This window comes from Rhinatrema bivittatum, chromosome 8 (genome assembly GCF_901001135.1).
Source record: "Rhinatrema bivittatum chromosome 8, aRhiBiv1.1, whole genome shotgun sequence".
NCBI lineage: Eukaryota > Metazoa > Chordata > Amphibia > Gymnophiona > Rhinatrematidae > Rhinatrema > Rhinatrema bivittatum.
The window spans coordinates 60,834,599-60,856,806 of record NC_042622.1 but is presented as its reverse complement, the minus strand read 5'-3'; the positions used below and the strand labels follow the sequence as shown (position 1 = coordinate 60,856,806).

The window sequence follows — 22,208 nt, the reverse complement described above, 5'->3', positions numbered from 1 at the left end:
CTGTCTTACAGTCTGGCCCTCGAGAGGACTCGCCTGATGAAGTGAGGATATTATGCGGTGGTAATTGCCACCTTACTCTGCACTCGGACGTTCTCTATGTACCTAGCATACATGCGGGTCTGGAGAGTATTTGAGGCCTGATGCAAGGAACATGGTGCTCCCCCTCGGGTGGTTAAAATCCCACTTATTCTGGAATTTTTGCAGGATGGCTTGAATAAAGGTTTGCTCCTTAAAGGTGCAGGTAGCGGCTCTCTCCTGTTTCAGGGGCAAGGTGAACGGAACCTCCCTGTCGGCTCAACCTGATTTGGAATCGTTTTCTGAAAGGGGTGAAGCACCTTCGGCCACCCCTACGGTGACCAGTTCCCTTGCGGAATTTTAATCTAGTATTGGAATTTTTGGCAGGGCCCTCCTTTCGGCCACTGCACAGTCTTTCCTTGCATTCATTAACCTAGAAAATGGTGTTCCTGGTGGCTATATGCTTGGCATGTCGCATCTCAGAACTGCAGGCATTGTCTTGTCAGGAACCATTGCTCCGGATGACTCCACGAGTGTTACAGCTTCGTATCTTTCCATCCTTCTTGCCCAAGGTAGACTCAGAGTTTTATTTGAATGTCAGTAGACTTTTGGTGTGGTATCTGGAAGTTTCAGAACCTGTCTGAAAGACGGACTGCCTGTTCGTCCTTCATGGTGGAAGAAGCAGGGTGAACCAGCTTTGCGGGCTACCATAGCTCATTGGATTAAGGAGGTAGTCTCAGGTGCCTATTTGGAGACAGGAAAGCCATTACCTTCTCAGGTTAAAACTCATTCCACCAGGGCTCAGGCAGTCTTATGGGTGGAAATTAGACGGCTGTCCCCCATCAATATCTGCCGAGTGGCGACGTGGTCCTCCTTGCACACCTTCTCCAGGTTCTATCGCCTGGACGTACAGGCCAGAGAAGACGCAGCCTTTGCAAGGGTGGTATTAACTGGATTGCGGGCAGCCTCCCAACCTGATCGGGAGTAGCTATTCTACATCCCATTAGTCCTGAGTCCATCTGGCTACACACTAGGAAATGGAGAAATTACTTACTGATAATTTTGTTTTCCTTAGTGTAGACAGATGGACTCAGCATCCCACACCTGGCTGCCCAAGAACGGGGCCAAGGATTCACCTGTGGAGTGGATATCGATTCCAAGAGATTACAGGTAAGCTGTCAACCAGTCCCTAGATCAGGGCCTCTATAATCTAATTGGGGTTCAGTATTTATGTTTGGTTGAGTACAGTTACGGTTATCCGTTTTTAATCAAGTTTTTTAATCAAGTTTTTTCGATAGTATGTCCACAGTGGCTTTTGAAGAGAATACTGGAGGACTGAGGTCACTGCAGGGATATATCTAGGGTGACATCAGTTGTGAAACCTGACTCCACTCCATCTGCTGCCAGGGGAGCACAATCCATTGGTTCTGAGTCCATCTGTCTACACTAAGGAAACAAATTATCAGATAATTTCTCCATTTTCTTTCACATGCAGCAGAAGATGGAAGAATATAAAGCATCAAGAAGTAAGAGGGTCCAGAAGCTATGCTGTGCAAAGGGCCAGCTACCATGCTACAAGAACATTGTGCTTGACACAGCTCTAGTGTACATTCCTGGACCAAATACTTGCAGATGTACTTCTGTAGTCTGCGAAATATGAAAGAACTTTAATAACATCAAGTCCTAAGACTGTTTCTTGCTTAGTAATCCAGTCAAATCCAGTATCAATGCCACTACGATTGCTAAAATTACTGTTCCACATTGGATCTAACAATGTCAATAGTATGAATTACCAACAGGGCTCCTGGTCTTCTATGATTCTGTAGCAAGAGCTGCATAATCTGAGACTTCCTGTGGAACTCCCCAATCCCTGCAGAATCCTATCATGTAGCAGCAACAGTAGAGATGCAGTTAAAATTATCAGACACAATTGATTTTATGTGGGCTGTAAGATAAGGCATGCATGACAGAAGTGTACTGATTCAGATACAGTGATTGCTGAAGAAACTGGCTGTAGAATCTTCAGGCTGTTCTGCGACTGAACCCAGAAGACATCCTCATCAAATGCAGTTTCTTACACTCCTATTTTTAAATAATAATTTTTAACAGTTTCTTGAAGAGGTTCTTTGGGTTTTGTATTTTTTTTTAGTGGTGGGGGGGGGGGGGGGGAGGGGGAGCAGTTAAGTAAGTTTTCAAATGAGATAACCACACTACCTCATCTCATTTTACTGCGAAGTTTCAGTGTGATCAATTTCTTCTTCTCATATTTTTCTTCCTGCTTCTTCTTAAACGCTGCAGCTACGAGTCTATTTTTACATATTTTATAACCTTTTACTCTTTTATAAAATGTTGTCTAGTGTGTCTAACTTAAAATACATTTATTTAGATCGTTATATTCTGCTTTTCAGTAGGCCATGCAAAGCATACCTTATTGCAGTAATATGAAGATATTTACCCATTATGACATTCCATGCGGCCTTCATATTAATTTATGCTATCAGTCACCAAAGTAAGCATTGTACTGTTGCCAATATTGCATAGGGCTTCACATATATTACTGATATACTCTGCAGTATGTCTGTTCTCTTCTGGTTGAGATGCTATCACAAAGTTTACGATTCCTTGTCCCTGTATATTTGTCCACCAATCTGTAAATACCGTAAGGCAATGCTTCATTGATATTTTTTGGCTAAGACTGCAGTACATGCTCAAATTCAACCTCAGAATATCTGCTGGGCAAATGGTTTGATGGCCATAATTTCAGTGCTGCCTACCAATATGCATTTTCAATGATAATTTATTTAAATTTATCTCACATCTTCCTTAGTAGCTCAAAGCGAGTTACATTCAGGTACTGTTGGTATTTCCCTGTCTCCAGAATGCTTACAATCTGTTTGTACCTGAGGCAATGAAGGGTGAAATGATTTGTCCAAGGTCACAGCATATCTCGCTCTTGCAAAAGCTTAGTCAGAGAGTCATTTGCTACAAAGCAGGTTCTTACTGGGAGTCTTTTGGATACAATTGGTTGAAACGGTATGTTTATTTGATGAATAAACATTTTTGTTTTTTGTGTAAACTTGGAACTGTACCTTGAGTTTGGAAGGGCATGTTTAAATTTGATTAAATAAAATAGAAACAAATAATACATAAATCACTTATAATAAAAGGCATGGAAAGAGTATTGAAGAATGATGCACTGCAAAGTGAATTCTTTAATTTACTAATCAGCAAACTGGATGGACCATTTGGTCCTTTTCTGCCGTCATTTCTATGTTTCTATCTCCATCCATATCATATAAGCAGTTTTTATTATGGTATTTTATTCTTGCAACTAGTCCCTGCATCTCCTCCTTGCACTACTTACACACTTGATGCATTTTCTCATTTTATTCAGGGAAGGAATGTCTTCAAAATATTCTTAGATAGGATGTTTCTTATGCCCTGAGGCCATGACAGCTGTCCATAGCAAAGTGAGAGAAAATATAGGAAGCTGTATGTGTACTAAATAATGTCTTCCCTTTTTTTTCCAGTCCCCTCCACTGTTACTTTCTACTCTGTCTCCATCCTGTCCTATATAGTTTCTCTGCAATAATTAATTCATTTGCCTTGCCTGGCACAGCTCCAACACCACATAAACTCCAAAAACAATTATCCTATCTTGCATCATTTACACATGACTTTAGTTGGCTTAGAAACAAATGGAAAGCCCAGGGGTTTCCAGAAGCAAGAGCTGGATGGACTAGAATCATGTTCACAACATGAAAAATGGAAAAGAACACATATTTGATTGGTAGGTAACTCAATGTACATGAGCATGATAGAACCATTGTCATTTTTATGAGACTTATGTGTGAAGGTATTAGAGTATATTTGATGAGATTTAAGTGTAACTATTTTAAATAAATTTAATATTTTGTTGTTTTTAAATAAAAAAAATCTGATTTAAGTAAAAAAAGATTTTAAAAAATGTTTTAAAATCAATCATCCAACCTGTTGCAAGAGTATAAATAATTGCTTATTTTGGGGGCAATTTCTGCGGGCAACTTGAGAAATAACAAAGGATGTGATAAGAACATGCCATACTGGGTCAGACCAAGGGTCCATCAAGCCCAGCATCCTGTTTCCAACAGTGGCCAATCCAGGCTACAAGTACCTTGCAACTACCCAAAAACAGACGACTTCCCTTCCAGCCTTTTGGCATCCAATTTATCTTAGAAAATCATCGTGGGGGATGTGCATGGGTAGTGGTATTTGTAAGAAATACTTTTTGGAGTCTTTTGGGTGTTTCACATTTCATTGTAGTGTCCACACTACAAAGTTAGTAGAGTAGAGAAAGTAAAAGATGCTCTATAACAATTATAAATAGCTTGTTTAATATTTCAAGGAAATTAGAGATCCCCAGATACACTGCAACAGACATCTAATATTTACAATATATATATATATATATTGCAGAATGCTGAAAAAAATTCCAGATTCCTGTAAAGTCTTTAGGCCAAGCTTGATTTTTTAAGTGGTCTGTACTACAGCTTCAAATCACTAATCTTCCAAGCTGAAGCAATATCAGATAAAAACCCACACATTTGGATCTCAGCAGGCTTTCCTTGGATGAGACTTGTACCTAGATGCCTACATCAGAATTCCATCTGATCTATCCACCTTAGTTGAGAGTTTTAGAAGAGGATGTTTTTGGCTTTTTATATTGCTCTATGGGCACTTTTACCTTTAGCTGTGTTGGATGCAGAGCTTGGCCTGGATGATCTCTTGCGTTGCCCATTCTCTACCATCTCCTGGGAAACAGCAGACTCTTCTGTTCTCGAATTTCTTCTACTTGGAGTTTTGGACTTTTCAGAGGCTTCTTTCATCTCACTACTGTTTGGAACAGGAAAAAAAAGATTATTTTTGAAGTAGGGAGAAACCAGATGCCTTGAAAGAATTACATTAATATCCAAATGATTTCTAAGCATTATGATTTGATTCAGAATGGATGATTAAATTGAAGTCATCATTTTAAGTTAAAGTAGCATCTCAAAAAAGTATTATACTGAAACACACAGCCCCAGACAGTGTATTTTATTGAATTGTGCTTTCTTTGGAAATAAATCAACTTTTCAAATTATTATTCTTGATTTTTTTTGCCTGGTACTCATCAGGGACTTCTATTCAGCTTCCCATCAGACCGAATGTCTCTAGTCCATGTCAAAGCTTAAATAATTTTTTAAAACCTTTGTTGGTGCATCTTAACTGTGGCACCAACACAGGTTTTACAAAATTATTTAAAGAACCTGTGATGATTCCTGCCACTTCAGTGGTTTATTTTTAGGAATGGTGGGACACAAAGTTCCACCTGCTCCCCTCCCCCCCAATCCTAGCTTTGTGGAGAGATTTTTCTCAGAGAAAACAGCAGGAAACCATGGAGTATGTAAAAAAAAAAAAAAAAAAAAAAAAGACATTTTCATCTCCAAATGGTATAAGGTTGTAGCTATATACAGCAACATGACTTTTACTTGGCTAAAAATCAAGTGAATTGCCACTATATTACCCCTGAGGCAATTTTGCACAGATTTTTCATATTTTGTGAAGAATTTGGCTTCTTACCTACTTGTGGCAAAACAATCCCAGCATTTAAGGACCATTCAGGACACAGATAGGCAATTTCAGCATTGACTCTGTGCAGCCAGCATCTGTGTTAGCTGTGGGGGCAGTGAAAGGCTGGAGCATGCATGTCAGCTAACACAGCCCGGTGAAGAGGCAGAAGGTATCAGCTTCAGCCACACAGGTGAGTGACAGGACATGTTCATCCTGCATGGCTGAAAGGTAGGCAATATCACAGCCCGTGTGGCCCAATACAAAAGCAGATGGAATCAGCTTTGGTGGCACAGGCAAGATAGCAGACCATGTTATTGTTTGCCCTGCATAGGCCCAGAGGGAGGTAGGCAGTGACAGTGGCTCAGAAGAAAGCAATAGGCTTGGCAATAAGGGTGTCAGGGCTGGGTGGAGGAGGAGTGGAGAACAGAGTCGAGAAGGGAACCAGTAAGAGCATGAACGGGACAGGGTACTAATAAGAGCTTGGACGTGATGTAGGGAAAGAGTAAAAGTATAGTTGGGCCTGGAGAGGACAGACCTCAGAGAAAGTTGTGAGCAGAGGAGGGGGTAGGGGGAAAGAGTACAAAGGGAGTCAAGGTCAGGAGGTAGAGTGCAGGGGGGGAGACAGAGTAGAAGGGTTTGAACCTAGGGCTGAAGGTGGAGAGCATAGAGAGTGAAAGGCACAAGGGATTGGGGCCTGAGGAGGGCAGAGTGAAAGGGGCAAGGCCAAGAGAAAGAGGGTGGGGAAAGGGCAGCTTTATTATTGGCTCTTACAATGTACTCCTGCACAAACATATTTAAAACCTCACAAACATATTTAAAACTGAGTCTGTATTACATTTTTAAAAGTATTAATTGCTAAAATTCTGATTTATACTGTTACTTTGATTAATATAAAGTATGCAGAAGTTTGCAGAATTTCTTACATTTTTCTGCACAGATTTTTAAAAATTATTTTGCACAGAATTCCCTCAGGAGTAATATCCCAATTATGAGTTTATTACCTATGTGCAAGTTTAGGAATCAGACCAAGGTAAGTAAAAGGTGTTATAAGCTGCAAAATTGTACAAAGTAACAGTAAGAGGTATCTACTTCTACAGCAGTAGCTTGCAACCTTTCATGACTATTATACCCCTTTTAAAAAGATTCTGAGATGTCTTATGTACTTCCAAGATCACAAAAATTCAAAATTCACAGAAAATGTTATATATACATTGTGATGTGATAAGTGTGCTTATTTTTCAATTGGCATCTAACTGCAAACAACAAGCACATACAAACAGTCACCACTATTGCTGAATTCAAACCAAATCAGCAGGAAGATCCAAGATGGCGTCGTAAGGAGAGGACGCGCTGAAGGAGCTCCACACTCTGTTAAATTTTACTTTATTCCTTGAAAAGAATGCCTCACACCAAGAGGAAGGGGAAGGTGAGGCTGGTTCCCACACCCACCGCCTTACCGGGTCCCCTTCAGCCGACGATCGAGGGCTTCTTCGGCGCGGCAATAACTTCAACCCCAGAGAGAGGGTCCGCGGAGGCGCCGGGCATAGAGCAAACCCAGACGCCATTGGACACGTCAACATCGCTAAGTCCTGGGGCGCCCAATATTCCCTCTCCCCCTATCCACGGCGAGTCCCTCGAGCAGGCCTGGACTACGCGGTCCAAGGGGCCAGCAGTAGTACAGGCGGATGCGGCTGCGATTGGGCCTGAAACCGTTGGTGCAGCGGCGCTTATGGTCGCTTGAGGAGAGCAGATTAAACAACTAGGATCCGCCATGCAGGTCGGGGCGGTTGAGAGCAATGCTGCGAGAACCATCGTTGGGGGAGAGGAGCCGGCAGAGGAAATGCTTAGGATTTCGGAGGTCTGCCGGAGGCAGGAGGTAAGCCTTGAACCCAGCTTTAAATTATCAAGGCCACAAGTCATAACTTTAGACATTGTATGGAATGCCCTGATTGCTTTGGAAAAGGCAATTTCGACCTTAACTGTGGCAGTAACAAATTTACAACAAAAAGATAGTAAAATGAAACCTGTTTTGGATTCTCACAAGAAGAAACTTAAAGAAATTGAAGAGAATGTAACTAAAATTCAAGAAGTTCAAGTAAAGTTAATACAAAGTGAGGCGACTACAACGAGAAAGTTGGAAGATTTAGAAAATTCGCAAAGATATTTAAATCTTAGGATACTCAACTTTCCTTCTATAAAATATATATCATTGCGAGATATGTTCAAAAAATACTTGATGGAAGTCCTTTTATTTCCAACAGAGGCTATACCACCTGTTTCAAGTATTTACTTTGTTAAGAGAACAACTGAATCGCCTCAACAGGAACAGAATCCCCCTATTAATATAGGGGACGATTTGATGGCAATCCTTGAATCTTCCACAGTGGAACAGTTGGAGTATCGTGGAACAGTAATGTGTACCTTTGTCTTTTCTGGAGATCGAGATTCAGTTTTAAAGTGTTTTCTTCGTAATAGAGAAAAGTTGTTTTTTGATGAAAAAATTAGAATATATCCGGATATTGCAAGAAGTACACAGTTACATAGAAAACAGATGCTACAGATGTGCCAAGACGCCAGACAACTGGGGGCAAAAATAACAATTAGATATCCTTGCAAATGTCTAATGTATATTAATAACAACAGATATGTGTATTACGATCCTTTACAATTGCGTTCTTATATAGATAATTTTGGAGCTGAGTGAGCTGAATCCTAGAGTAAGGGCAGTAATGATTATGCATAACTCTCCTTTTTGATTTCTTATAATTTAGATGATGGAAATAATGCTCTTGTATAATTTCTTGGATCTCCTCCTTACATTCCTTAATAATTTTATTGTAATGATTGCAGGAGTTTGTTGTTGAAATCCTTTTGGTATATTGTGTAAAGCAATATGTTTTCTTGGAAGTAAGGATGGATATATAAGTGTATTGTATTATGGGGAAAAAAAATCCTGAAACTCTTGTTTAATTATTGGAAAACCTAAACAACATTAAAAAAAAACAAACAAAAAAAAACCAAATCAGCAGAAGTGACATTGGTGCAGTGGAGCCAATGGTGAGATAGCTGGAAGGCACATTTATTATGATGTTTTATTCTTTTTTCCTGACAAATTGGTGCCAGTTTGAAGCTTGGGAGAGGAATGGATAAAACTGTGGTGGAGGGATGGAGTGCCAGGCAGTTCAAGTATACTTTTGCTCACTCCAGGTTGGAGAGAGAAAAGAATATTTCAAATGAACACTGACCTACCCATTTCACTTCTCCCTAAATAAAAAAAAAGTACCAAAAAGAGTATACAGCATATTTTAGGCATATATACTGTATGTAGAAAACAGAACTAAATTTTAATTTAATATCAATTTAACAATTATGAGTTGTTTTTCCCAAAGGCTCAAAGCGGCTTACAATAAAAAGATAAAACTTCAAAAGCATCAATAAAAGAACATTACCTGAAACACAGATGTGGCATAACAAAATGTGAGTAAATACATTATCTAAACTTTTAAAGTACATTACATGAAAAATGAAACATAAAAGCCCTTAAAACCCAAGGAACAGAAAGCTAAGGTAAGTCACACAAGTGGTTGGTGTCATCTGACAGTGCTGAGACAGACAAAAATCAAGAGCTCAGAAAGACTAAAGATCTTTCTGAGCATGTGCAGACCTTCCCATGCAGCTGCCCACCATGCAAGTTTCCTCAGTCTTAATGGCAAGACAAGCTTCAACTCTTAAGGGAAGATAGAGACTGTGTTGCTGATTTATCCTACCTACAGAGAACATCTGTTATAGGTAAGCATCTTAGCTTTCTTCATGGTCAAGCAGAATAAGCCCAGCCACTTAAATGGGGATTCCCAAGTTGAGAGTTGCATATGATTATCTTGTTATTTTTGTATATTTATTATTAGGTTTATAGTTATGTACCTTATCTTATTTTATGTTACAAACCGTTCCAAGTAAATGTTATCCTACATTATTTAATCATCCTGTTCCATGTAAACAGATATGATGTGCAAACGGTTATCGGTATAAAAAAAGCCACAAATAAATAAATAAAATAAATATATTAGTAGCAGATCATTGCAGCTTGTCTATCCTACCAGATGATGGAGAGTAGCACTGAAGGATTTAATAAGCTTTAAAGAACCACCTAGCCAAAACTACTGTCTTGATGCGCAGCAAACTTTAGGCAACAATAAGCAGCAAAGATATGGATAGAATACCATTTCACAGCTTTACAGATACCATCTATGGAAACAGAATGTTGCTGCTGTAAACCTGACTTGATGGATCTTTACTTTCAGGATGCAGTCCTGCCTGACTGTAGCTGTAAATGTTGCGATCAGAGATCCAAGTAGAAAGAGCTCACTTTGTAACTAGAAATCAATCTCATTTGATTGGATTAAAAGAAAGAACTGAGGATTTTGTGTGAAACTGCATCCTTCGCAAATAGAAAAGTAACTCTTCTGTAGTTCAATTTATGAAAAACTACTCACTTTTATAGGCATGTCGTCTTGGAAAGAAGGTTGACAAGACAATTAAATGAAAATGAGAAACCACTATTGGGAGAAATTGAGGAGTCATTTTCACATCTACTCTGTTGTGAAAGAGCTGAATATAAGGAGAGTATGAGACTACAGCTTGCAAGACGTTTATTCTTCCAGCAGAAGTAACTTATCAAGAATAAAACTTTCCAAAAAATAAATTTTAGTTCTCCCATTGCTACAGGTTCAAACTGCGATTTCATGAGCCAAGCAAGGACTACATTCAGATACCAAAGTACATGTGGGCTCTTTTATTGGAGGTTTCATATGAGACCTTTCATAAATTTGACAACTGCAAGATGACGACAAATAGGATTCCAAATTCTCATGGTATGCTGTTATGGTACTAACGTGAACTCTGACAGTTTTCATACCAGAGCTGGAAAGATTTAGTAGATATTCAACTAAATGTGGAACAGGATATCTGAATCTTGAACACCAGATAGTAAATCTTTTCCATTTAAAGTTGTAAGATCTGACAGAGTACTTTCTTGAAGCAATAATTTCCCTTTCTTCATGGATGACATTAGTTGACTTTCAATGTCCAAACTATCAGAGCTAGAACCTGGAGGTTGGGATGCAGAAAATTCCCAGTGCACTGGATGATGAGAGATGGGAATATCCACACATTTATTGGTGTTTGAGTAGCTAAGAACATAAGAAGAACATAAGAACATGCCATACTGGGTCAGACCAAGGGTCCATCAAGCCCAGCATCCTGTTTCCAACAGTGGCCAATCCAGGCCATAAGAACCTGGCAAGTACCCAAAAACTAAGACTATCCCATGTTACTGTTGCTAGTAATAGCAGTGGCTATTTTATAAGTCAACTTAATTAAAAGCAGGTAATGGACTTCTCCTCCAAGAACTTATCCAATCCTTTTTTTAAACACAGCTACACTAACTGCACTAACCACATCCTCTGGTAACAAATTCCAGAGTTTAATTGTGCGTTGAGTGAAAAAGAACTTTCTCCGATTAGTTTTAAATGTGCCACATGCTAACTTCATGGAGTGCCCCCTAGTTTTTCTATTATCCGAAACAGTAAATAACTGATTCACGTTAACCCATTCTAGACCTCTCATGATTTTAAACACCTCTATCATATCCCCCCTCAGCTGTCTCTTCTCCGAGCTAAAAAGTCCTAACTTCTTTAGTCTTTCCTCATAGGGGAGCTGTTCCATCCCCTTTATCATTTTGGTCACCTTTCTCTGTACCTTCTCCATCACAACTATATCTTTTTTGAGATGCGGTGACCAGAATTGTACACAATATTCAAGGTGCAGTCTCACTATGGAGCGATACAGAGGCATTATGACATTTTCTGTTTTATTCACCATTCCCTTTCTAATAGTTCCCAACATTCTGTTTGCTTTTTTGACTGCTGCAGCATACTGAACCGATGATTTCAATGTGTTATCCACTATGAAGCCTAGATCTCTTTCTTGGGTGGTAGCTCCTAATATGGAACCTAACATTGTGTAACTATATGCATCACCTTGCACTTATCCACATTAAATTTCATCTGCCATTTGGATGTCCAATTTTCCAATCTCAGAAGGTCTCCCTGCAATTTATCACAATCTGCTTGTGATTTAACTACTCTGAACAATTTTGTATCATCTGCAAATTTGATTACCTCACTTGTATTTCTTTCCGGATCATTTATAAATATATTGAAAAGTACGGGTCCCAATACAGATCCCTGAGGCACTCCACTGCCCACTCCCTTCCACTGAGAAAATTGTCCATTTAATCCTACTCTCTGTTTCCTGTCTTTTAGCCAGTTTGCAATCCACGAAAGGACATCGCCACCTATCCCATGACTTTTTACTTTTCCTAGAAGCCTCTCATGAGGAGCTTTGTCAAATGCCTTCAAAAATCCAAGTACACTACATGTACTGGTTCACCTTTATCCACATGTTTATTAACTCCTTCAAAAAAGTGAAGCAGATTTGTGAGGCAAGACTTGCCTTGGGTAAAGCCATGCTGACTTTGTTCCATTAAACCATGTCTTTCTATATGTTCTGTGATTTTGACGTTTAGAACATTTTCCACTATTTTTCCTGGCACTGAAGTCAGGCTAACAAATCTGTAATTTCCCAGATCTCCCCTGGAGCCCTTTTTAAATATGGGGGTTACATTAGCTATCTTCCAGTCTTCAGGTACAATGGATGATTTTAATGATAGGTTACAAATTTTTACTAATAGGTCTGAAATTTCATTTTTTAGTTCCTTCATAACTCTGGGGTGTATACCATCCGGTTCAGGTGATTTACTACTGTTTATCAATGAGGTCTAGCACATCTTCTAGGTTCACCGTGATTTGGTTCAGTCCATCTGAATCATTACCCATGAAAACCTTCTCCAGTACGGGTACCTCCCCAACATCCTCTTCAGTCAACACCGAAGAAAAGAAATCAGTTAATCTTTCCGCGATGGCCTTATCTTCTCTAAGTGCCCCTTTAACCCCTCGATCATCTAACGGTCCAACTGACTCCCTCACTCCCTTACTGTGAGTTTTTGCCTCTATGGCCAACTTCTTTTCAAATTCTCTCTTAGCTTGTCTTATCAATGTCTTACATTTAACTTGCCAACGTTTATGCATTTTCCTCTGTTGGATCCTTCTTCCAATTTTTGAATGAAGATCTTTTGGCTAAAATAGCTTCTTTCACCTCCCCTTTTAACCATGCCGGTAATCATTTTGCCTGCTTTCCATCTTTCTTAATGTGTGGAATACATCTGAATTGTGCTTCTAGGATGGTATTTTTTAACAATGACCATGCCTCTTGCACACTTTTTACTTTTGTAGCTGCTCCTTTCAGTTTTTTTCTAACTATTTTTCTCATTTTATCAAAGTTTCCCTTTTGAAAGTTTAGCACGAAAGCCGTGGATTTGCTTACTGTCCCCCTTCCAGTCGTTAATTCAAATTTGATCATATTATGATCACTATTGCCAAGCGGCCCCACCACCGTTACCTCTCTCACCAAATCACCAAACAGTCTAACTTCAGTTAGTCAGCTAGAGTGACTCACTGCTCTCTTGATTAACATATGTTGGTACCTATTCAAACCAAGTCACACTACCTCAACACCTTTCCAAGGTGAGTAACTGGACTGAACTTTTCAACCTTTTTACTTAAGTATACACTGCTCCTAGCTTATTTCTAGCTTCTGGCTACTTTTTTTTTGTTTTTTTTTTTTAAATACAAACTCAGTTCTGCTTACTAGCTGCCTTACAGACTTTTCAAAATAAACACACTACCTACTGCTTACTAGCTGCCTTATTGACTATTTAAAAATACAGTCTAACTTGTTTATTCACTGTCTTACTGACTATTAAAAGCACAAACACACTAAATAATATTCCCAAATAGTTAACTTTGCCCCAATACTTTTAAGAAAGACAATGTCCCAAGCAAAAACTTACTGATTGCTTTCAGCCACCAGAAAGGTGATGAAGACCATTTCTGTTCCATACTATACTGAGAACACAGTTGAGGTTACATTGAGACAATGGTTTACATAAAAATTCAGTCTTTTCCTACAGAGAGGCTCTCAGACATACACAGGAATACTGGCTATTTTTTCCTGGATCCAGTCTAAACCCTATTCCAGGATTTTGTCTGAGGTGCTCTCTGTGACTCTGAGGACTTCTGCTATCTGGGATGAAAGCAAGGTCCTTGTTGCTGTTGACAGGAGCAAGGGAGCAGAGGATAATGCCTTCTTGGTGTCTCATTGAAATACCACCTAGAGGATGAGGAGGGTGGGCCTTCAATGAGGCTCTGAAGAGTAACAAAGTGGCCCTTTCTTTGATCCAACACTTCTTTGGCCTTATTGTTGAAGAGATTTTCTCCCATACCAGGCACACCAGCAAGCTTATCTTATACATCTAATCTGAGGTCTGAAATCCACAGCCTGCAGGTGCAATTTCATACGGCAAAAGCTCTCAATGCCATTTCAGTATCATAGCTCAACCTGATCAACTGTTTTCCATACACCTTACACCCTTGTGTCCATCAGTGTTTCAAGTTCATGGTTTTCCTAAAGGAGAAACTAACAGCCTTTTACCTTTTGCAGGGTGTCCAAATCTGATATACCACCATAGGCGACTGGGAGGAAGTTCAGGGAAAAAGCTATGTTGCAAACTTTTTTTTTTTTTTTTTTGGTAAGTAAACGTATTGCCTCCCTGTTGTTCTCCCAGCATAAAGGAAGAATGCGCTGTCAGTAGCTCTTGAGGCCGGACCCACCAAGGGAACAAAGTCTTACAGGACCATCTGGTGCTTGACACATTAGTGTGGGAACTCAGACTCCCAAGTGAGTCTGTTCCCAAGGGCAAATAAGTCCCACCAAGACCATCACCCAGCGTACCCCCAAGATCGGCCTATGCTCTACCTGGAACCTAGGTCTAAAGCCTTTACAGAAGTGGCCTACTTGTAGCTACAGCACCAGTCCATGTCTGCACAATCTGCTGAAGACAGAGAAATATAGAAGAGCTGAAGGTAGCACCAAACCCTTATAGGGGGAATCAAGTCAGCTTTGAGCTTTTTTTTTTCTGTCTCCATCTGCTTGCAGGGAAGATATAACCCACTTGTTTGGCCTGGCATGGATGATAAGGAATAGATAGTGAATTTCTGAACACTCTGTTAAACATCGAAACTTTGTAAACCGTTGTGATGGCGAAACCGAACGACAGTATATAAAACATGATAAATAAATAAATATTTATAGACTTTCCTCTAGGAACTTGTCCAAACCTCTTTTAAACGCAGCTATACTGGATGCCTTACATCCTCCAGAAACACATTTTTCAGCTTTATTATGCATTCAGTGAAAAAGTAAAGTTGCTTACTTGTAACAGGTGCTTTCTGTAGACAGCAGGACAAATCAACCACACAAGTGGATATTATCATCCAGTGGAGCAAAGATGGAAAATCTATCTCAGAGCGGTGGTTTTCTGAGCATGTGCAGGTGTTGCTGTATAGTAGCCACTGCTGGGCGAGCCTCCCCAGTCTTTGTAGGAGGCTAAGGAATTCCTAAGAGGAGGAGGTTGGGATTGTGTGATTGATTTGTCCTGCTGTCTATGAAGAACAACTGTTACAGGTAATCAATTTTGCTTTCTCCATGGACTGGCAGGGCAATAATCACCCCACAAAAGCAGGGACCTCCAAGCTGAAGACTGCATGAAAACATTTGTTATATTGTAGTAAAATGCAACCTGTATGTTGATAGAGGTTGTGGGGAGAGAGTTGAAGAAATAAAATAAGGTTTTGAGAACTGCTTGGCCAAAACGCCTGTCTTGACGTGAAACATTTTCTAGGCAATGAGAAGTGAAGGTATGAACATAAAGGCAGGTAGCAGCTTTGCAGATTTCCTTTATGGATGTGGAGCAAAGATGGACTAAAGAAGCTGTTGTGGCTTTGGCTTGATGGGCTTTCACCTTACTTTGGAGTTGTTGTCCTGACTAAATATAACAATAAGATGCAATCAGAAATCCATGTGTAAAGTGTTTTGTAACTGAAACCCCTGTTTGGATTGAAAATTATGAATATTTGTGAGAACTTATTGTAAGACTTTTTCCCCAAATAAAACAAGCTCTTCTGCAATCAATGTACAGAGAGCCTGTTTGCCCTTATTGGTATTTAGAAGAAATCCCACCCCTCCTCACCTCGACAGATACAGAACACTCCACTACATTTACAGAACCGACACCGACAAAGCCAAGCGTCAATTCTATGGAAAAAAAATTCATCAGCACCAACATAACCCCAGAGCACTATTCGAATTCGTCGCCAAACTCACACAAGCCAACCATCTCTCCCCAGCATCAGGCAGCAACGCAAAGACCTGCAATGAACTTGCCCGCTTCTTCTCTGAGAAAATCTCCAATCTCATACCTCCCAATCTCCCCACAAACGAAGAATCACCAACCCCACCCACCGAAACACCAATCATCTGGTCCAACTTCGAGCCCATCGCCTCTACCGAAGTAAAGAAGATCATCCAGAAAATAAACCCAGCATTACACCCCATCGACACAATCCCAGTCAAGACTCTCAAACTCATCCCCGATATCATCGCCAAACCCATCACAGACATAATCAATACCTCACTTGAACAAGGCATCTTCCCTGAAGCTCTGAAATGTGCCATAATTAAACCAATCCTCAAAAAAACACAGCTCAACCCCTCCGACCTCTCCAACTATAGACCTATCTCAAATCTCTCCTTCATATCCAAGATCATCGAGAAACACGTGAACCTCCAACTCTGAGTACCTAGAAAATCACAACCTCATGTTCCACAACCAACACGGCTTCTGAAAATCTCTAAGCACCGAGACCCTCCTATTATCTCTCACAGACACAGCCCTGAGAGGCATAGATGCCGGTCGCTCCTACTTACTCAACCTACTGGACATCTCTGCCGCCTCTGACACCGTAAACCATGACATTCTCATGACACGACTGGAGGAAATCGGCCTAAGAGAAAACACCCTCAACTGGTTTCAATCTTACCTCTCCAACTGTTCCTACAAAGTTCAACTTAACAGCTGCGAATCTAACCAATACCCACTTCCTCATGGAGTTCCCCAAGGATCCTCCCTCTCATCAACCCTGTTCAATATATACATGCTCCCGCTCTGTAAATTCCTCACCAGCCTGAACCTCATTTTCTACATCTACGCAGATAACGTCCAGATTCTCCTCCCCATCAAAGAAAGCTTAACCAACACCATCGCACTCTGGGACACCCTTGCCACCCAAATAAAGAACCTCCTCTCGCAGATCTCCCTCAGCCTCAACCACAAAAAAACTGAAATACTACACATAACTAACAAACCCTCTACTAGAATCGACAGTGACTCCTCCTCTAGCCAACCACACCCCCCCCCCCTCACCAATGAGGTCAGAGATCTCAGCTTCACCCTCGACTCGGATCTCAATATGAAAAAACACATCAGCAGGACAATCAAAGAGGGCTTCTACAAGCTACAAGTCCTCAAAAAACTCAAACCTCTCCTCTTCCACCACGAATACTGCACTGTCCTACAATCCCTCATACTTTCCAAGTTAGACTACTGTAACTCCCTCCTCACTGGATTGCCTGCCTCCACATTAAAACCCCTCCAGCTGCTGCAAAACGCAGCAGACAGATCACTCACAAACATCAACCACTCTGCACACATCACTCTAATACTAAAAGAACTCCACTGGCTCCCCATTCCACACCGGTCACAATACAAAATTCTCACCTTACTTCATAAAACCATCAACAACCAAAACATCAAGTGGACCAACGACCCTCCCCAACTACTCCACAGCCAGAAAAATCTGCGATCTCAAAACACGGGCCTTCTTATCATCCCTCCCCCCAAACTAGCACACCTCTCCTCCACCAGACAACGCACTTTCTCTGTAGCTGGCCCCACCCTCTGGAACAAGCTTCCCCCCCAACTCAGACTGGAACCCTCCATCCACTCTTTCAAAAAGAAATTGAAAACCTGGTTATTCCTAAACGCCTACCAACACCCCACCTAACCCACCCCCCCTTATCACCCACCGTCTCTCCTGCTTAAATGTTTATACTGGATACATGTGCCCCCTCAAGGCTTACTGCCACTCGTTTATTAAAGTTCGTTCCTAATTTCTCGTTTCATTGTATACTTAGTTCCAACCAGTTTTTGTTAAATGTAAAATAGTACGACCTCTTGTCATACTATTCCAATTGTTATGTGAACCAATGTGATGTACACCAATGAATGTCGGTATATAAAAGCAAATAAATAAATAAATAAATAAAAATAAATAGCAATACAATGGATTTATTTAAATAGAATTGAGAAACTACTTTTAATAGAAATGTAGGATGGGTTTTCAAAACTACAACTGTGCAGAGTATGAAGCTAGTGCTTGCAACTTGCTTAATCTTTGTGCAGAAGTTACTACTAACAACACAAAACCCTACCAAGAAAGGAATTTTAGTTCAGCTGTTACTAAAGGCTTAAATGGTGATTTCAGGAGTTGAACCAGAACTAAATTTAGATCCCCGTAAAGAGGAGGATCTTCTCATGGTATATCCCTATAGTGCTAAAATGAATGCTCACTGAATTGGTTTGAGTCAGATAGGCTCAAGACAGAGTGAAGTAAGAGAACAGGACACTTAAAGAGGTCCCAATTGACCTGTGAACACAAGATGGAAAATCTTTTCCATTTCAAATCGAAGATCTTTTGGTACCATATTTTCTTGATGCTAGAATAACCTTACTCACTTCAGCAGGCTACTACTTAGAAAAGACTAGTTAATTTTCCATATCTATGCCATCAGAGCCAAAGATTGAAGGTTAGGAGTAAGAAGATTCCTGCTGCACTGCATGATCAAGGATAGGAATATTCTCAATTTTACAGTCTGTGGAACATTTATTCTCTCTCAATTTTTGAATTGTTTAGGCTATAACTGGAATCAGGAAGGAGGGGAAGTGGGGAAAAAGGATGCACGAAAAGCCCTTGATTGTATGGGATTGAAAAAGCATTAGTCGCTAGACTGTTCCTTGCTGGTTTCCTGGAGAAATAGATGGGAACTTTGATTGGTCATAGTTAGTGACTTAGTGCATTTGCTATCTGATTTTTTCTGGGGATATTGATAGCCATCAGGTATATATTTTGGGAAATTTCCACACCTTGCCTCTTGACAAATACTGAAAGGCCTGCTCCTCCTTGTTTGTTGATAGAGAATATCATTACTTGATTGTCTTTTTGGATCACCACTTTCTTCTTTAACTAAGAACTGAATACTTTAAAAGCACTCAAGATTGTTATCAGCTCTAGATTTATGCAGAGTAATCTTTCTTGTGGACACCAAGTTCTTTGAGAGCAAAAGTTGTTCAGATGATTGCCCCATTGTTGACTGGAGGCATCTATTGTTATTGAAATTTGAAACTGAGGTTGGTGAAAAACTGACCACTTACCAGATTTGAATGATCCAGCCACCATGCCACAGAATGGATGAATGTGTTAGATGTGGGTACTTTGTGCAATAAATGGTTGTAGGTATTGGTTCCACTGAAACCTTAGGGGCGGATTTTCAAAGGGTTATATGCGCGTAACCCCGAGAATCCGCTCCTGCGTACGCCGAGCCTATTTTGCATAGGCCCGGCGACGCAAGCAAGCCCTGGGACGCGTGTATGTCCCGGGGCTTGAAAAAGGGGGCGGGGCTGGAGCCTCGAGGCACAGCGGCCATTTGCCGCTGTGCCTGGGATCGCGGGCCGGCTGTCAGCAGACGCGCACAACCTACGAGCAACCTACGCCTGCCCGCGCATAACTCTTAATATCTGGCCCTTAGGTTGCTGATGATCCCATCTCATACCAATATGTGTAAAAGGGGTAATAGATTGTTGCCATGTGATCCAGAGTTTTCATGAAGAAACAGACAGCTTCTGAACCAAATAGTGTTTAGATTATTTTGGTCAGTTCAAGTATTCTCTGCTAGAGGAGGAAGGAACATTTTCCCTTTTGTGGTGTCCAGGTAAGTTCTAACAAAGTCTACTATGTGACATGGCTACATAATGGATTTTAAGAAATTGATGATGTAGGGGATTCAAAGGGTGTTCACCATTTGGAGTACTGGAGAATGAGCTTCTTGAAGGGTTTAACAGAGAATATTTTGAAGCATGTCTCTTAACCCAAACTTGAACTGGAGAAATTCTTCTCAGGTAGCAAGTGGTGTGAGTGAGAGGGCTCCTTTATTCTTAGGCTTATTTTGCTTCTGTGCCAAGGTTGAGGTTCTCACGGCACCTTTGATGCCAAAACATCTCCTGCAGTAGGTGCAGATTCTGGGTCCTCAGAAGTTGATGCCTCCGACTCCGATGTCAATGGACCAAACTTCTCTTTTGTGGTAATGTACTGCATCCTCAAGTTCCAGAACCTGATGGTTCTGGGAGACATCTTTGAGCTAATGTCAAATGCAAGAACATCGCCCACTAGCCCTAGACAATGCATATAAAATTTATGATCTATGAGGGACATCTTGAAGTTGTAACAGAATAAATGCTTGAAGGTACAGATTTCTTTTCATCCATAGTGAAGAAAATCAGTAAGGCAAAATTAAATTCTGTAACAAAAATTACACCTGAGGCTACAAGAGCAGCACCCTGAAGTAAAGAAAAATATACTTTGATGCCAACAACCTGTAATGGAAAAAGAAACTTAAAAGTGTTATCAAACCTAACAAGGGAAAAACTGGGATAGCTCAAGTAGGGTTCCCAACACATCATAAAAACAAAAGAAAATTTGTTTAGAAAATCACTGATAGAACTGCAGTTCCACTGTAGCAAAATATCTCTCATCTCCAAAGATGACAAAAAGAAAAAAAAAAAAAAGATGGAGGGGTCCTATCACACATGACCAGAAAAGCTATCTACACATTTCCAGATAGCTTTGGAAATGATCCATGAGTGTAGCCATTGGATGACAACATCCAATTATTTAGTTTATCATCCTCAGAGAAAGCAGAGTTGCTTACCTGTAACAGGTGTTTTCCAAGGACAGCAGGATGTTAGTCCTCACACATGGGTGACATCATCAGATGGAGCCCCACTGTGGAAAACTTATGTCAAAGTTTCTAGAACTTTGACTAGGCACAAAAAGCATGCCTTATACCATGCAGAGTCCCTTTTCAGGATTGAAAAAACTTAATCACTCTTATTTTGATCCCTTTTTGGTACACAAATCCAGAACCCCTTATTTCAGCTTCCTGGGATAATTTCGAATACGTCTTTTCAACGGAGGGTGAAGCTTTAATCTCCAATTCCAATAATACTTTATGTCCTTCCAGTTAGTGCCCTTGTTTCATCTTTAAGGCCTCCAGAAATGTTCTTACTCCTATTTTTTCTAAACTGATTAATCTGTCCTTCAGTGAAGGTTTCATTCCTTTTTCACTAAAAAAAAGCTGTGGTTTGGCCTCTTCTTAAGAAGAACAATCTTGACCCATCTGATCCCGGTAATTATAGGCCTATTTCTAACCTTCCCTTCTTTTAAAAAATACTTGAATCTGCTGCTTTGAGACAACTTTATGAACATCTTGAGAAATTTGAGCTTTTGGATCCTCACCAATATGGTTTTAGACATTTTCTTACTACGGAACTCCTTTTGCTATCTCTTACTGATTCATTGAGGTGGGGGGATTGACTCTGGTCATCAGTTGCTTCTTGTCTCCTTGGACATATCGTCTGCCTTTGACACTGTCGACCACAATATCTTACTCTTTCATCTCCAAGAATAAGGTCTCTCAGGCAATGTTCTAAAGTGGTTCAAATCGTACCTTTCTGAACGTTCACAACACAAAATATGGGAATATCTTTTCATCTCTCTCTCCGATTACACCAAGGTATATATCTCTGACTGCTACAAATTATACGCTAATGATATTCAGTTTGCTATTCATTTACATTCCTCATGGCAAGATACTGTTGAACATCTACACATTTGTCTCTCTACCATCACTAGCTAGTTGAAACAAAATAAATTGTCTTTAAATATGACCAAAACTGAGTTCATTATCATACACAGTCCTTATACTATTTTTCATGAAAAGTTCATCTCTTTCAATGGTCAGCAGTTTCACTTCAATCTCAAATCAAAAGTCTAGGTGTTCTTCTTGATAACACTCTTTCCTTTCATCCACAGATTCAACAAGTTATCTCACATGGTTTTTATAGACTACAGGTGTTGTCCGGTCTCCAAAAACTGTTACATCCTCCTGAGTTCTGTACTGCACTTCAAGCTTCAATCTCCCCCATATTGAATTATTGCAATAGTTTATATAAAGGTTTACCCAAAACCACCATTCGACCTCTTCAGGTACTTTTTAACTCAGCGGCTCGCATACTTGCAGGCCTGAGGTGTAAAGATCATATCACTGCTACTTTGATAGATGTGCACTGGCTCTCTATTGGACTGTATAAATTAGGAATGCTGATTTTTAAACTTAATAATCACTCGTCACTGGGCAAATGCCATCTTGAAATTTTACCAACCCATCCATTACGTTCTATTCAACGAGGTCGT

The 22,208-nt window shown here is 40.2% G+C and overlaps 1 protein-coding gene across 4 annotated transcripts in view; it reads right to left on the bottom strand.

Annotated features, from left to right (window-relative positions):
• Window positions 1-22,208, bottom strand: part of NCOA6 (nuclear receptor coactivator 6) — a 284,262-nt gene that overhangs the window by 15,793 nt on the left and 246,261 nt on the right. For all 4 annotated transcript variants that reach the window (XM_029613390.1, XM_029613391.1, XM_029613388.1 and 1 more), the window contains one exon: window positions 4,739-4,887. In XM_029613390.1, the coding sequence (XP_029469250.1) occupies window positions 4,739-4,887 (149 nt within the window). The remainder of the gene's footprint in view (window positions 1-4,738; window positions 4,888-22,208) is intronic.